This window comes from Macrobrachium nipponense, chromosome 4 (assembly GCF_015104395.2).
Source record: "Macrobrachium nipponense isolate FS-2020 chromosome 4, ASM1510439v2, whole genome shotgun sequence".
Taxonomy (NCBI): domain Eukaryota; kingdom Metazoa; phylum Arthropoda; class Malacostraca; order Decapoda; family Palaemonidae; genus Macrobrachium; species Macrobrachium nipponense.
The window spans coordinates 137,440,229-137,455,901 of NC_061100.1; the positions used below are offsets into that span (position 1 = coordinate 137,440,229).

At 35.1% G+C, this 15,673-nt stretch overlaps 1 protein-coding gene and 1 long non-coding RNA gene across 2 annotated transcripts in view; one reads left to right on the top strand and one right to left on the bottom strand.

Moving 5' to 3' along the window:
* Positions 1-15,673, top strand: part of LOC135211220 (uncharacterized) — a 240,986-nt gene that overhangs the window by 219,940 nt on the left and 5,373 nt on the right. The gene's annotated exons all lie outside the window — the stretch shown is intronic.
* The window catches only part of LOC135211216 (hemicentin-2-like), a 222,157-nt gene that overhangs the window by 14,595 nt on the left and 191,889 nt on the right, over positions 1-15,673 (bottom strand). The window contains exons 13-14 of the mRNA XM_064244453.1: positions 9,889-10,096; positions 8,259-8,371 (exon numbers count right to left, since the gene is read on the bottom strand). Coding sequence (XP_064100523.1) covers positions 8,259-8,371; positions 9,889-10,096 — 321 coding nt within the window. The remainder of the gene's footprint in view (positions 1-8,258; positions 8,372-9,888; positions 10,097-15,673) is intronic.

Consider the following 15,673-nt stretch of genomic DNA (forward strand, 5'->3'; position numbering starts at 1 on the left):
TTTGGAAGTATTTTATTCGCATCGGCAAAATCACTGATTTCCTTTTTTTATAACTGGAGTTTTTTGTAGCAAAACCCATAAATAAACTGCATATCTACATATTCCACACAAATAGGCCTAGTCCCGACTCGTGGAACGGTAAGGCATTGTCTTCAATTTCTTGCTCACGAAATGAATAAGGATTCTGACACTTGTAACCCGAACACGCTCTTGCGGGGAGTTGCCAGAAAGTGAGGCTGTTTAGAGTAACAAGTGAAGTGACCAGCTCCTTCCCCAAAAGTCGCCCTCCCCCCCCATAGCCGTGTGTACTCCGACATCCCGTGCGCATCATCTTACTTGGCATTTAATGATGAAGGTTATTTTAAAAATTCACCTCACCGACAACAGAATCCTTAAAATGCATAAGTTTATAGAACATTTTCTACTCAGAATGACATCTTTCATTTCCTCAAACATTTGCATAAACTCGTGTTACACCCTGTATATTTATACTATATAGTCTACAGATAACATTTTACTAGATACTTATGTAACTGTAATAACCACAATGCCATTTTAACGTCTATATTTCTTCACACCTTCTGGGTACTCTTTGTAGTATCAAGCGTATCCATTAAGCTTGGAGAAATCGAGAAGTTAAGAGGACTTTGTGGCTATTAAAATTACATACATACGATCACATACAGTGTGTGTGTGTGCGTGTGTTTATGAGGTACTAAATGCACATGGGGTTAATTATTGTTTGTGTAAACAGGGGAAATTATTCAGCGGCATCGAGGCTCATTATCTCAGAGTTTCCTCGTTAGTGGATGGCTCCCTGCTTTTTTCCTCGACGAGAATTTGTGGGAAAGCATTGATCCTTTCTCTTTAATGTCATTAAACCTTATTCCTAAAAGGAAAAAATCTTACATCGCTCTATTTAAACTTGAATATAAAACCTTGCACGTTCCGTTCTGTATGGCCTTTCTATGGGTAGTAAATTAAATCCCCAAAATACGATCACTTTCTCTCTCTCTCTCTCTCTCTCTCTCTCTCTCTCTCTCTCTCTCGCCTCTTCCTCCCTCTCATCGTCATCTCAGTCCTCGTCTCTCTCTCTCTCTCTCTCTCATTAAGAAGAGAATTTCACTTCAAAAAAGCTCTTTTCTTTCTTGTTTTTTTCTTTTGAATTTCAAATGCGTGACCTTTTAAATAAAAAAAGAAGTAATATTCAACGATGTCTTATAAAAAAAAATTAAGAATATTTTTGCTCTTATTTTTATTCCTGCCGAAGGACATACGCTCCAGATTCGTGCTATAAAATCATCTTTTTTATGTTTCGATATTTCTCTTCCCGTTCATTGTATTTCGTAATATTTCATGGCACATTAATCGTGTTCCCTAAATTGAAATATTTCCTAAAGCTTCAATATCAGTATCATATTGAAGAAGTGGAATCCTGGATTTCAAATCATTCCAGCAGTTTGAGATTTTTAAGCGTTACATGATGATTGAAATTCCATACATAACTGGTCTTCAGGGTTACCTCAATTTTTCACTCATTTATTTAATTGATGAAAATCCTCAATTGCGATGAACTTCTTATAAAAACACGGGAAATAGTACGAATTATGATGATGTGTTTACCAGAACGGGTTTACACTTGTAAAAATACAGGTAATAATAATATGTTGATCGGAACAGGTTAGGTTACGATTAGTAATTAGTGAATCAGTTGCTTAGTTTTACAAACACTTGAAAATACGTAAACATATGACTTGTGAGAGAGAGAGAGAGAGAGAGAGAGAGAGAGAGAGAGAGAGAGAGAGAGAGAGAGAGAGAGAGAGAGAGAGAGAGAATCTTTAAGCATTATACCTTTAATGTTCATTTTCTAAGGAGAGAATATGATAAAAAGAAACTTACAATACAATCTTTAAAAGATACTTCTTACCAAAGCGCTCTTTTATCATAAATGTAAACGAAAGGGATTGGGTAATAGAGGAAGAAGAGAACAATGAAACAAATAAAACGACGAGTTCACTGTACCATGGACGTTCTTTGTTGATATTAAAGAATGAAATTGCCGTTTAATGAACATTTCCCGAATTAATTTCGTATTGGTTTTTCCGATTTGAGGAAAAGCATTTTAACAGTGCAGTGCGAGTCGCATCGAATGGAAATGGTGCGCATACCAAGAATGACCCTAACGAAAAATAGTGGGTCAAAAGGTAACAAGGGTAAATACTGTATTTCTCTCTTGTTAGGTCGCTTCCTGATTTTGTTTAACAAACGGTCGTAATAATTAATTCTTCTTATTTAATGCCACTAGATTTCCTTGCTGAGAAAAAGGTGTAGCTTAATACGCTCTGCTTCAGCGTGGATATACGTTCTCGTACATTTATTTAGCATTTTATGAGTTGAGTTGTATATTTATGTTTCATGAACACACGCATCTCTCTCTCTCTCTCTCTCTCTCTCTCTCTCTCTCTCTCTCTCTCTCTCTCTCTCTCATGTCATTTATGCTTTGTGATGTGGGTTTGGTCATAATTCTCTCTTACTTGAGTTTTAGGTATGTGACCTTTGAGATAAAGTGAGGCGGTAATGTTTAACAGCAATGTATATATATATATATATATATATATATATATATATATATATATATATATATAAACACACATACATATAATACTTGCTGACCAATCTGGCGATGCCTGAAAAAACTGAATGACAACTGATAAACTCTCTCTCTCTCTCTCTCTCTCTCTCTCTCTCTCTCTCTCTCTCAGTTCCTGTCCCTCTTACTCTCTCCCTTTCCTGTTAAGATAATTGCTTCAATTTCATTACCCAGCATTTTTGACATTTTATATTTCACCCCTTCTTACCCCCATTATTATTGGGGCTGAATTTGGAATTAAAGGACATCGGGAGTCACTATTCATTTCAGCGACCTCGAAAACTATGGATTAGGCACTAACATCTGTCGTTTTCGGTTATCTATACATGTCACCCCCCTTCCACCCCAACACCATGGTGCCAGTGAGGTCTTAACACCCCCCTCCATTTTTTTTTACGGATAGCAAGTCATATTTATACCGAAATGAGGTAATGATAAACCTTGTAGAGTTCATTTAGTTACTAGATCTACAAGCAGAACCAGCCACGTTTCAGGGAAACCCTTCCCACCCCACCCCCCACCCCCTTTGGTACCCTTTAGTATTGGTGATGTATTATCCCCACATTTATACGTACACACACACGCACATCTATACATTATATATATAATATATATATATATATATATATATATATATATATATATATATTGTTACAATTATCATTATCCATTACGGTTACGATCTGGATATGATGCAGTTTCATATCATAAAATTCAACTGGTGTCATTATTTAATGTTTTATTTCCTTTGAATAAAATAATTTATGAAATGTTAAGCTCAGTAGTTAGCAATGATACATGAAATTACGCGAGTAGAACTTACAGTTCTCTCTTTAAGTTTTATAAGACCCCGAATCTTTTTTTCTCTTTTTACCGGGTTAAAGCCGTATTTTTAATATATTCTTTTTACTGAGCCACTTCTTCAAAGAATGGAGTCGATGCCAGGGATGAGGAAGCTCTTCAACAATAGAAATTTATTCCTGGTTCTGAGTCGAAATGTCCTTTAAATATGAATTTTCTCTCTTATTTAATGGCATGAATTTCTCCGCGCAAATAATTTTCCAGGCCTATTAGATACGAATAACATGGTCAGAATTGCAGTGTGATTCTAAGGTTAATAGTTCGTATTGTGGCTGGATTGTCACCCAGACAGATGTTTACAGGAGATATCAGTTCAGCTACTCACATCGCTCAATCGTAATGTAACTCGTCTCCTGAACTAGCCCATGGGTTATGGGTTCCAGGGATGGACTGGTTTTACAGGCCAGGCGTTATAATTCTTTTAAGGATAATTCTACTCTTGTTACCCTTTTAGTCCTATCCATCGGGTGTAGCTCATATGTATGTTATACTAAGTGACATTCTGGCATCCTCTTGGACAGATAAAGTAGAAATCATGACGTTAGCTCTCTTTTGGTGAAATTAGTGAAGGAATCTTTTAGAGTTTCCAGGATTCATGCTTTCATTTTTGTATTCCTATTTCTTTACTACTTGATGAAGTACTGCTGGACCCTCATATATCCTTAGCAAAGCATGCGACAACTCCTGACGAGGAAAATGGAAAAAATTATGGAAAAAATAATGCATCTGCATAGGCAACAACATAGTAGTCCTGATCTCACGACTTCGTGGTCTCTCCATGGGAACAAAAGTTAAAAGAACTTCTTGATCATTCTTGGAGTTTTCGTCACGGTTGCTTATAATGAATATTCGGTTTTAGATCCCAAGAAAAATGGTATTTGTGAAGCGTATGGAATTAATGAAATACTGTGGAAGATAAGTTCCTCAGCTCAGAATATACTCTGAGAAGAAACTTGTAGAAGAACTAAAAAAAGGAATAGATTAATGAGAGAATTTTTTTACAACAAAATCTTATAGCTTTGGAAACTCAAACTAGTGAGTTACATAGGAAACTACACTTTGTCTTTTGTTAATGTAGTTCCTTAATGTGACTCGTGCATAAAGAAAGCAAAGATGTTTCGCAAAGATCATTTCGAAAAATACAGACAGCTTTGACTGAAAATCCCCCTGCCTTACAAGCCAAGAGAAAGCCATGTAAAAGAAAAAAAAAAATCCCTGATAGTTGGTGACTGTCTCTTCAGAGGTTAGACCAATATCTGTTGATTCAGGGCTCACATCTGATGGCATGCGCACCTTTCTAGTGGTTGAATCCGTAGGTATTGGCTTTCCAACTCCAGTGTCTGGGGATGTTTCTTCCTCTTCAGAAGCTGAGCCTGTAGATGATGCTCTCGCAAAACCCCAGCCAGTATGTATTTTAGTCAGAAATTATTCCATCTGAGAAGAAGTAGAGAGGGTCTGTGTTTTATTAACAACACCAAATTCTAAAGGTTGCAAAGAGGCTTCAGAACAAGCTCACAAACCTTCAAAAGTGCCAGATGACACTAGTTGTTGCCGTGATAAATTACGTTAATGAATATATTTTTATTGTTTTGATACATATGAAGTTCTATTTAATTTCCTTTTAAAGAAACCGAAAATGATGATGATAAAGACATGTTCATCAAACCTGGAAAGAAAGAAAGAACGAAAGAAACAAACAAAAATGCTGCAATTAGCTAAAAATGTGAAATGCTACGGTATTTAAACCGTAACATTTTTAAAACTACTGCGTAGTGGACCTCTCCTAAACATTCTGTTTTTGTTTGTGATCTTAGGAAAAACATTTCGAAAGGTACGAATCATACCACTTGGATCTTAGAAAGACATTTAAAACAACTCAGATCATACATACTATGATGAAATAGCGTGCATAACAAGAATGACCTCAAATGAGAAACAATGCGCAAAAATGTAATGAGAGTAATGAGAGTAGAGACTGAGGGAGTAATTTGTCTGGAAAGCATCCAGACAACGACCAGGTAAAAGGATAATTCCAAATTGTTTAGTCTTACTCGGCACGCGGGTCGTGACGAAAGTCCTGACTCCGTTTAACAAAAGACAGTGAAGAAAGCATACGGCGCCGGCAGTATTTTCTTTTGAAACAATCGTTTAAGTCAATCTTTCTGATGTACATCGAATAGTCCTTTGCTTTTCAGAATTTGCAGTAGTATTTTTGTGCAGAATCTTTCTTCTTAAAACCTTTCGCATTCTTTCACTCGGCTGATAGGTTTAGAAGGTAATGTTACTATTATTCTTCTTGATTTATAACCGACTCTAGAAACCGGTCAAGCCTAAGCGACAACAGTTTACAATAACACCTGAATATAAACGCATGAAAATCTTGAGAATATTAATCATATTTCCTTGTACTTAACATTAGGGAGACCAACGACGTGCTTGCCTGGAATTATTGATATTGTTTATCTACATATTTCCTGACAATTGAATGCTTGCTGGAGATGAGATTGCTTGGTTGACTTATTGAGAAGGAACCGGTGTCACACACAGTCGTCATATCCATACAATTTCTTTGATCGAATAACTCATTATACAAAACAGAAACAAAACATTCTGATCAGTTTCCATCTAGAAATATCATTTCTACGTGTGCAAGAGTTGGCCTGAGACAACATTGAATCCCTTTTTCATTCCGACAGAATGTGGGCCACAAAACTGCTAACACGAACGTTTGATTCACGAGTACCAGATTTATTTCATGTCGAATGAATAAACGAATGGGCAGTGCTAAGCAGAGCCCGAGCAGAAGCGATCAGAGCTTTCCAGGAGGAATCTGTGAAGGTCATACGTTCTCAATGGCCGAACATGGTCTTTTACACTAGCAGGTAATTTTAGCCTATTATCATTAGGTGTAAAGGAAATTACATGGGCTCGGCTGGTAATGGGGTGAAATCTGCTTGAATAATGGCTATGAGCTGCACGCTATCCATTGTTTTAGCCTCATTGGGGATCGGTAAACAGGGCGGAAATCTTTCGCTAAAAAATCGCTCATGCTAATATATATATATATATATAATATATATATATATATATATATATATATATATATAGATATATATATATATATACACACACACACACACAAACGTACACGCTTCTCTGCTTATTCGCTAGTCGGGATCGCTGTTTTTGGTAAAGATAATCTAAAATTTCATTTCTTGTTTTGGCAGATGTTTTACGAACAGGACTTATCTTACTTCAACCTCCCTATGTATTCGTGCTTGGGAAATATAAAAAGGTAAATAATCTCTATAGGTATTTTTGTATATAAATACATATATGTATTTGTATATTATGTATACACATACGTATACACACATACACACACACACACACACACATATATATATATATATTATATATATATATATTCCTCCTATTATGACAAGTCACTAAAACTTTTTAAATTCTTTCTCCGACATGAGATTTAGTATTTTCTTTCGAGTAATTTACGTACAAAACCCATTTGCCCTCAACCATTTCCCAACTGCATTTCTTGAAATGAGCACTCATAATGATTTCCTAAAAACGTATAATTGCTTCTAACCTCTAATGCACTATTCTTGAGGCATATTGCTTTTAGCTCGAGGAAACTTCATAGTCGTAGGAGAATTGAAGAACATATCCCTCTATCTCGAATTCAACTCAAGTGCAAGTCTTATTTTTAAGATCCTTCACTACACAGAGCATACTTATTGCTCACCTTTTGGTTTATGGGCGAACTGCTGAAGTTCAGGATTTTGTATTTATTAAGTACTGCATTACTTTTGAAAGATTTAAATGGTTGTAGCAGAACAATGGAAGTGAATGCAATTATAAGAAAGGACAGTAACTAATAGAAATGACTCTTTTCAAGTTCTGTATCTGGGAAACTGCAAACAATTTTCTTCTGAAAAATATTACAGCATAAAATCACCACTATTACACACACACACATACACACACACACACACACTACTCACACACACACACACACACATATATATATATATATATATATATATATATATATATATATATATATATATATATATATATGTGTGTGTGTGTGTGTGTGTGTGTGTGTGTGTGTATTTTATCTGTATATATATAATATAACAGGTTATGTAACAGGATACTAAGTGAGGAAAATATGCAAAACAGTTACAGCTCAAAACATTATTGATTACACCGTGGAATGAAAACCTTAATCTCTCCCGCTCAGAAGTCAGTGCCACGTAAGTGCTTGAGTTCCTGCAAGCTCCTAGCTCCCTTCCACACCAGCGCAGATAGTATAGAAAATCGTTTTTCCACCTGCTATATACATGTATAATTACTATGTGACTGGCATTATTCTATCATTTAATTGCCAGTTGCATTAACAATTTATATATATATATATATATATATATATATATATATATATATATAAGAGAGAGAAAGGAGAGAGAGAGAAGAGAGAGAGAGAGAGATGAGAGAGAGAGACGAGAGAGAGAGGAGAGAGAGGAAAGGAAAAGGAGAGTAGAGAGAGAGAGAGACAACTGGGTTAATATCAAAAGCATCCGTCAATACTACGAGAAACGTCATAATTTAACATATACCAAACCATGCATTTTACACCATAAACTATGTTAAAATTCACTATAAAAAAATCTTATAGAGAGAGACAGTGAGAGAGAGAACATGCTTCATCATCTTCAGCTTTACTAACTGTGGCAACGAAGCGCTGCTTCAGTCCCCCGTTACTTCCGGGCGTGCAAGACACATAAAGAGAGGTGGCACTTTGGTTCTTCAGGGTACAAGACTTGGGCTTCTCTGGGGATCCTGAAAAGATGGAAGAAACAGCCTTAAGACTCATTACTTTGGGACGGGTTTTATTTTTCGTTTCAATGCGGCACGACTCGATCACGTGCTCAGTAGTTATATTTGTGCAGATTTTTGTTTGCTTTGCGTTTGAAATATTACTGAATAAGAGGTTTTCATTTAATTCCGTTTGTGGTTTACCTCTTTACTCGAGGTTATGATTAATGCCATTTTGTCTTCATATTGAAGGGTAAGCTACAAGCTAGAGATCGAGACGCTAATCGCTGTCACATTCTTTCTTTAACAGCTATATTAAGGATGACTACCCTGTTCAACAAACTTCGCATCATCTAAGTTATATACTTATCAGAAGTATGTTGAACACTCATATATTCTATTATTCACTTTTATCTTGCAAACACTCCCATGGTTCGTGGTTACAAAGGCCCTTCCATTTCAAAACTTGTTAAAAAAAAGTATCCAAACAGCAGAGCTCTCGAATTGTATTTCCTTCTCTCCCATTCTTTTTCCCTGACCAGTCACTACCACAAACCACTCTTAGTCAAGCTTTTCTAATATAATTACATTTTTATCATAACTTCATGCCATCTTTTTCTTTCACTTTTCTTTCTTTACTAATGTATTTCCGAAAGAGAGACTATTAGTGATATAGGTAAAGTTGTTCCTTTACTTCAATCGCCAAAATTCACTTGGTCTTACGTCAAGGTAAAATTTGTATTAAAGTGAATAGATTAAGAAAGAAACGGGTCCTGTAACCGTATTGGCATTTTCTATGTCCAGAACCAATCACTAGACAAATGTGTATAGGAAATGGTAGACGTTGGATCATACGTACAAATGCTCAGCAGGCATGCGTTGCATTTTACTAACCATTCTTTGGTTCTTCGCCTTCCATACACCACTCAAATCATTCTTTGTTCTTCCAGTTCCTGCATGCCCTGCCCTACCGTCTTTACTCACTGTGTGCCATATCATCCAAATTTCTCTCCTTGAACAAATCAACCATCAAACACATCGTATCATTTACTACGTCTACACGCTGAATGTCAAGCACTTAGGTGATCTTCACACCAAGCATAGTGGCGAGAATACTGATACTTTCTTTTTTCGGGCATCCAGTAGGAGTGAAAGCATGGGCGCCTTTGGCTTCATCTGCCCATTTAGGAACATTCCCCTTACCATGGGATATATACGAACACATCCCTTCAATATGCCCTCCTTTACCCTGTGATGCATATTATTTGTATACACCTTCAACACTTCCTAAGCATCATCGTACGCATGGTACTGTATGATACTATTGTATAAGCAGTCATTAAATTAGCGGATCTGACGTTGCCGCAGGGCTTCAAGGGAACGAGGCCATTTCTATTCCTGTTATTAATGTTTTGGGCTTGGGTATATAAAAGTTATAACACCTAGCATACTTAGATAATAAATGTCATAAAAAAAACAATCCACCCATATTTCTACATATGCTTTCTATCTCAATCTGTCTTCTCTACTGTTTATTTTACCTGCTGGAGTGATAAAGAACATGCACGGTTGTTTCTGAGTGCCAAGTTTGTTGATTCCATGGCACAACACAACTCCATATTGATCGTTGGCAGTCGAATGTTCACCCGGTTTGTAGATTAGAGTGCTCAGTCGCCCATTGGTCGTGTATGAAGTGGGAGATAATTCTTTGGTTCCCCTGCTGGTGTTCACTTTCCAGACGAACTTTACCTGTTAATAAAGAAACCATCGTTTATGGAGACTTTTGAAAGTGCTACTGCAATATATTGTACAATGTATTTTAGTAAGGAAATTACACTATCAAGATTTGCCAGAACACTGAACCGATGAAATTTCAATTATGAAATATGGCAAAATACATTTTTAAAGGGTTATAAAAATCTGGGTGCAGTTTGCTATGAACTTAAATATTGAAGCAAGGCTGCAAACAAATCCTAAATACTTTTTACCACAGATCCCTCGCATCCACAAATGGGAAAGCGAAAAATAGTTATGTTCATCAAGTAAAGAGAAAAGATTTGCCACCGGCAATGATCACATACTAAATTTTGTAATAGCACAAATATTATTCATATATTATTCTGAAAAAATATAATATACTCATTTCTTTTAGGCATGAATTTCCTTTTATAACATATTTTTGCTACCATAGCTGAAGTAACGATGTTTTGTACAGAAAAGTAAAAAAAAAAAAAAAAAAAAACATAAACGTAAAGAGCGAATTTCACTCATAGTTGATATACCTAAGTACGTTGCGGGAAAATGTAAGAAGTACATTTGCCTTTTGAGAAGAACTGGAAATAATAACACGGAATTAACAATTTAATCACCTGGGAAAAAACGTCAGTATCAAAATATGTTTATAATAAGAAGATAAGCTTAAATTCAGGCAGGTAAAATTATAGTATAAGCATTCGTAAAGAAGATTAAGTTGTCATCATAAAAAGAAACTATTCATGATTAATGTGAGAATTACTTTCATAAACGGTATTCAGATCGCAACAGTATATATGAATTTTTTCTTAATTCTGGATTTATATTTATTTTCTTTACTGATATTTTCCTTTATTTAAAATTAATATTTGTTTCTTGAATCCACGACAGAGACGAGGATTAATGAATTTTTTGACAAACTCTAATATCATTCGAATATAAAACTTCGGCCAATGAAATTAGAGTTGAAGATTAATTCTCTTTAATCTTCTTTCATACACATACCGTTGCTGACAGTTATGTTTGCCTCTTTTAGTACAATCGAACTGGCTCTGCAATAGTTTAATCTACTGAAAAGGTAGCTTTGAAAACGTGTATTTTTGAAAAACACATACTAGATATCCTTCACTCATATTACCAGTGTAACCAACCTTTCGTCAAAATATTTGTTCTGCTTCACACGTTTTGTTCTAGTATTTTTTAACGGTGTTTCAAACACCACACACACACACACACACACACACACACACACACACACACGCACACTTGCGGTATTTCACTTGTCGCAAGATCTTATGTAATTTATCGAAGGAGAAAGGTACGGCGTACTTTGTGACTCAGAAACGTGTGCGCAAAAAAAGGAAAAATGAACAAGTACCTCTTTGAGCACTGTTTTAAAACTGTAAGTTTAGTTGAACATTTAAAACTCAAAAAGGAATTTGAAGTAAAGGTATGAAATTTTGCTAAGCTGAAGAGTATAGTCTAAAATGAGACGAAAATACTCGGTTTTAGGAGAAGTAGACTGAATCAACGTTTTGATGAATAACAAACATTATCAAAAACAATGTTTCATGTGAAAAGATAGGTGTGATTCCCTTAGAGCTTTAGGGGTTTCTAGCACATTTCTCTTTTATTTAATTGATGTTATGGGGATTGGTCTAGTTTACAATTCTAACACATCTTTACAGCAGAGTCCTTCTTTTTGCCCTGTGAGTGGTCTATGCTCTACGTTCGGTTGTTACTTTTTCAGCTCGAACAGCGATGCACCAATCGGGTTTACCTCGGGCGGTTAGAGTATAATAGGTTAGTATTATCCATCATACCATTAAGAGTGATATCAGTGGGCGCTTAGCCGCCTTTTGGCAGGACCACATCTCATATATAAACACACACACACACACACATATATATATGTATGTATATATATATATATATATATATATATATATATGCATATACAGATATATATTCAATTTTAATTTATTTTCCCAATATGGGGTTGCTCCAGGGGAAAAAAAAATAATGGTCTTTGCCACATTCACAGTTTCAATGTTGAAATAATGTCACTGCAGAAAACGTCCTCAGCCTTATCATATTCCTGCACAGAAAGCTCACCACCAGCAGTTTCAAAGAAGCCTTCACATAATGTTCCATTTGCCCCTGTCTTGCAAGTACTCTCTTGCTTGGATATTAAGGCCCCTTCCTTTCCAGTACCTACTTTATACCATCTAAGCCAACCACTTTTCAGTCTTGTTCCTCTCAAGTTATACTCTTTTTATTTTTACCTACCTAATATGCTTCACTTTTCTGCATGCCCAACTTCATCTCTTTCACCACTTCTTCTAAGCCTTTCCTTATTTCTCATCCGTTCAGCTCTCCTAATGACCCATATACTAGCAAAACAATCCAACTTTTGTTTGCATTTAAGATTCACAATTGACATCCATAAAGAAGGGTTGGCTCAATATTCACCTTCTTCCGTGTCAGTTGTGCTTGACGGAAAACATCATGATGTACAAGAGATAAGTTTATGATTCTTATAAATGAATAAAAGTCGCAGTCCTTCCGCCTAAAATGTTATTAGTTAAACTAGAGCAAGACTGGACTTGTTAGTAATTTCTTGTAGATAGAAGCTCCTCCAGAGGAAAAACAGATAATGTGAAAAGCAGACAATGCCATTTCAGTATTGCTTCTTATTCCACTAGTCTCATCAAGCACGAAAATATGAGGCATTTTCATTCAAAGCGACGTTTCAGTAATCCTATTTCATCGCACGGAGTTTTGTGTGACAGTTATAAGGAAGGATGAACATGAATTGTTTGTTAGCGGATGTATTGTAAATGTAATTAATTCGACTTGAAAAAACTGCTTGATACCGTCAGTGAGACAGACGCTTTGAAGGATTGCAAAATTGGGGTCTTTTTGTTCCTGTTTTTCAGACAGTGCTGTTCCTGAGATTCATTGGGGAAATGTTGGAATTACTTGATTTATCGCATTAATTCACACATACGTTTATATAATATATATATATATATATATATATATATATATATATTATATATATATATACATATATATACATATATATATGTATTTACTATATATATTTATATATATCTATATATATATATATATATATATATATATATATATATATATAGTATTTTATATATATATATATATATATATATATATATATATATATATACATATATACACATTCATACAAATATATCTTCTGTCTTCAAATACACTGTCCTTGCTACTCTTAATGAATCAAATACAGCCGAAGAAGGAACCCCTTTTGTCTTATCAGTTATACACAAGAATAGTAATGTACGCCAATTATATGTACAATCAGCTTTCGTGTGGGCTAGCCTCAAATTAAAGCGTACCAATAGCATCAAATTGTCACGCTATGGCTCGCGTTCGTCGTGCTTTGTAAACAAGAGGAAAACAGTGAGGCAGGTTCGTGACGCCTTTGTGTCATTCTAGGTTTGCCGAAAGTACTGAAGCTAAAATCTATCTAAAGGTGCGTCCACACGGTCGAACAATGTCCGACGGACAAACATTGTTACCAATTAACAATTGTCTGCCGGTGTTTGCCTTGTGAGCAGAGTAAAAACAGTGGTATACAACCTCATCTGGTACCACTGTTTGTTGCCAGATATACTTCCATCGTTTCAACGCTTATGACGTCATCCTCCTTCGCCTATGACATGGTAACGATGTCTGTCCGTCGGACATTGTTCGACCTTGTGGACGCACCTTAATGAATTCTGTTTCATCAGATCCTGTTATAGAAGTAATAACGGTAGCATAGGCCGATATTAAAACAATAAGTGTTAACACAAGGCTACATGCAATTATAACGTAAGTTCACTTTTTTTTTCATTTGTCGGCGACGCAAATAGGATGAAACTAACTAATGTATTACAAATTTCTATTTATTTCATTGTGAGTGACCTTGAATTTAAAAGAGAGAGAAAAAACAATGATCCCGCACTGGTTTTTGGTAACAATTCAACTCATGTTGAGAGCCTGAACAGAACAACTTATTGATAACGATGAGCTATACAATAAATTACTTAATTATCTGCTATGGTTCGTCTTACAAGGAACTGACTGATCTTCGGAAGTCTTAAGGCCTCTCCACAGGATGCTTGTCAGCGCAGTTGCCTCTGTATACAACTTGGCTATTTTAATGCACTCAGGGAAGGATGAGAGAAAGAAAAAGAAAATGGATAAGGAAGTTTTTAGAAAAAGGTGCGTCATGTTGGCTTGCTTATGGCGGAATTTAAAATTGACACATATAAACGTATACATACATACGCATATAAATAATATATATATAATATATATATATATATATATATATATATATATATATATATATATATATATGTGTGTATTTATATTCATGTGTCTTCGGTTTTCCTGATGTGTTGTTTATGGAAGTTCCTGCATACCTTATATATATATACATACATATATATATATATATATATATATATACAAATATACATACATTGTATATGTGTAAATATACATACATGCATGTATATATATATTATATATATATATATATATATATATATATATAAAATAATCATACATACATTATGCACATATACATGTACACACAGAGACGGTAAATGTTTTTCATTCTGGATGGGAAACAAATATACGGTGAAAAGTGTTTGCAAACAGTTTGCAAACTTTGTTTCCAAATAATGTTTCCTAGTGTGGACAGACCTTATGAAATTCCACATCAGAAACGCAAGGATATGACGGCCTAAATAAGCCTAACGTCCTAAGCGATATGTAGACATTGTTACCTTTCAGATATGAAGTAGTACAACCTTCTGCGAATAAAGGTTCTCTGCAAATGCCAAAAAATATGTAGCTTTAGTCAGTCGTTTCTTATGCCGTACCTTTGCAATATAATAAAGAAATCATGATTTCGTACAAATTTTCAATTTGTCTTCTACACTCAACAAATCATCATCCATCCGTCGAATAATACAATACATGTATCTAATGATTCTCTCAGATAGTTTTAAATTAGGAAACTTTATTCTCTCTCTCTCTCTCTCTCTCTCTCTCTCTCTCTCTCTCTCCTCTCTCTCTCTCTGGGCAGAGGTAAATAGGGTGGTATTTAAATCTGATAAATTTGAATCAATAAATCAATAAATCATGGAGATAAAGAAGGAATGATATATGCATATAGGGGACCTAATAATTGGACAATCACAAATAAGGAAGCAGTTAAAGACTTTGGTGTGATGTTGAATAGGAACATGTTATGCAATGATCAAATAGCAATACTACTGGCAAAATTCAGAGCAAAAATGGGAATGTTGTTACGGCACTTCAAACAAAACAAGAAAAGCCGAACACATGATTATGCTTTACAAAACGTATGTTCGTAGTCTACTTGAATATTGCAAAATAATATGATACACACACTACCAAAAGGATATTACACAAATAGAGTGTACATAGGTCCTTTACAGCTAGAATAGAAGAAGTTAAGGATCTTGACTACTGGGAAAGACTACAATTTTTAACATT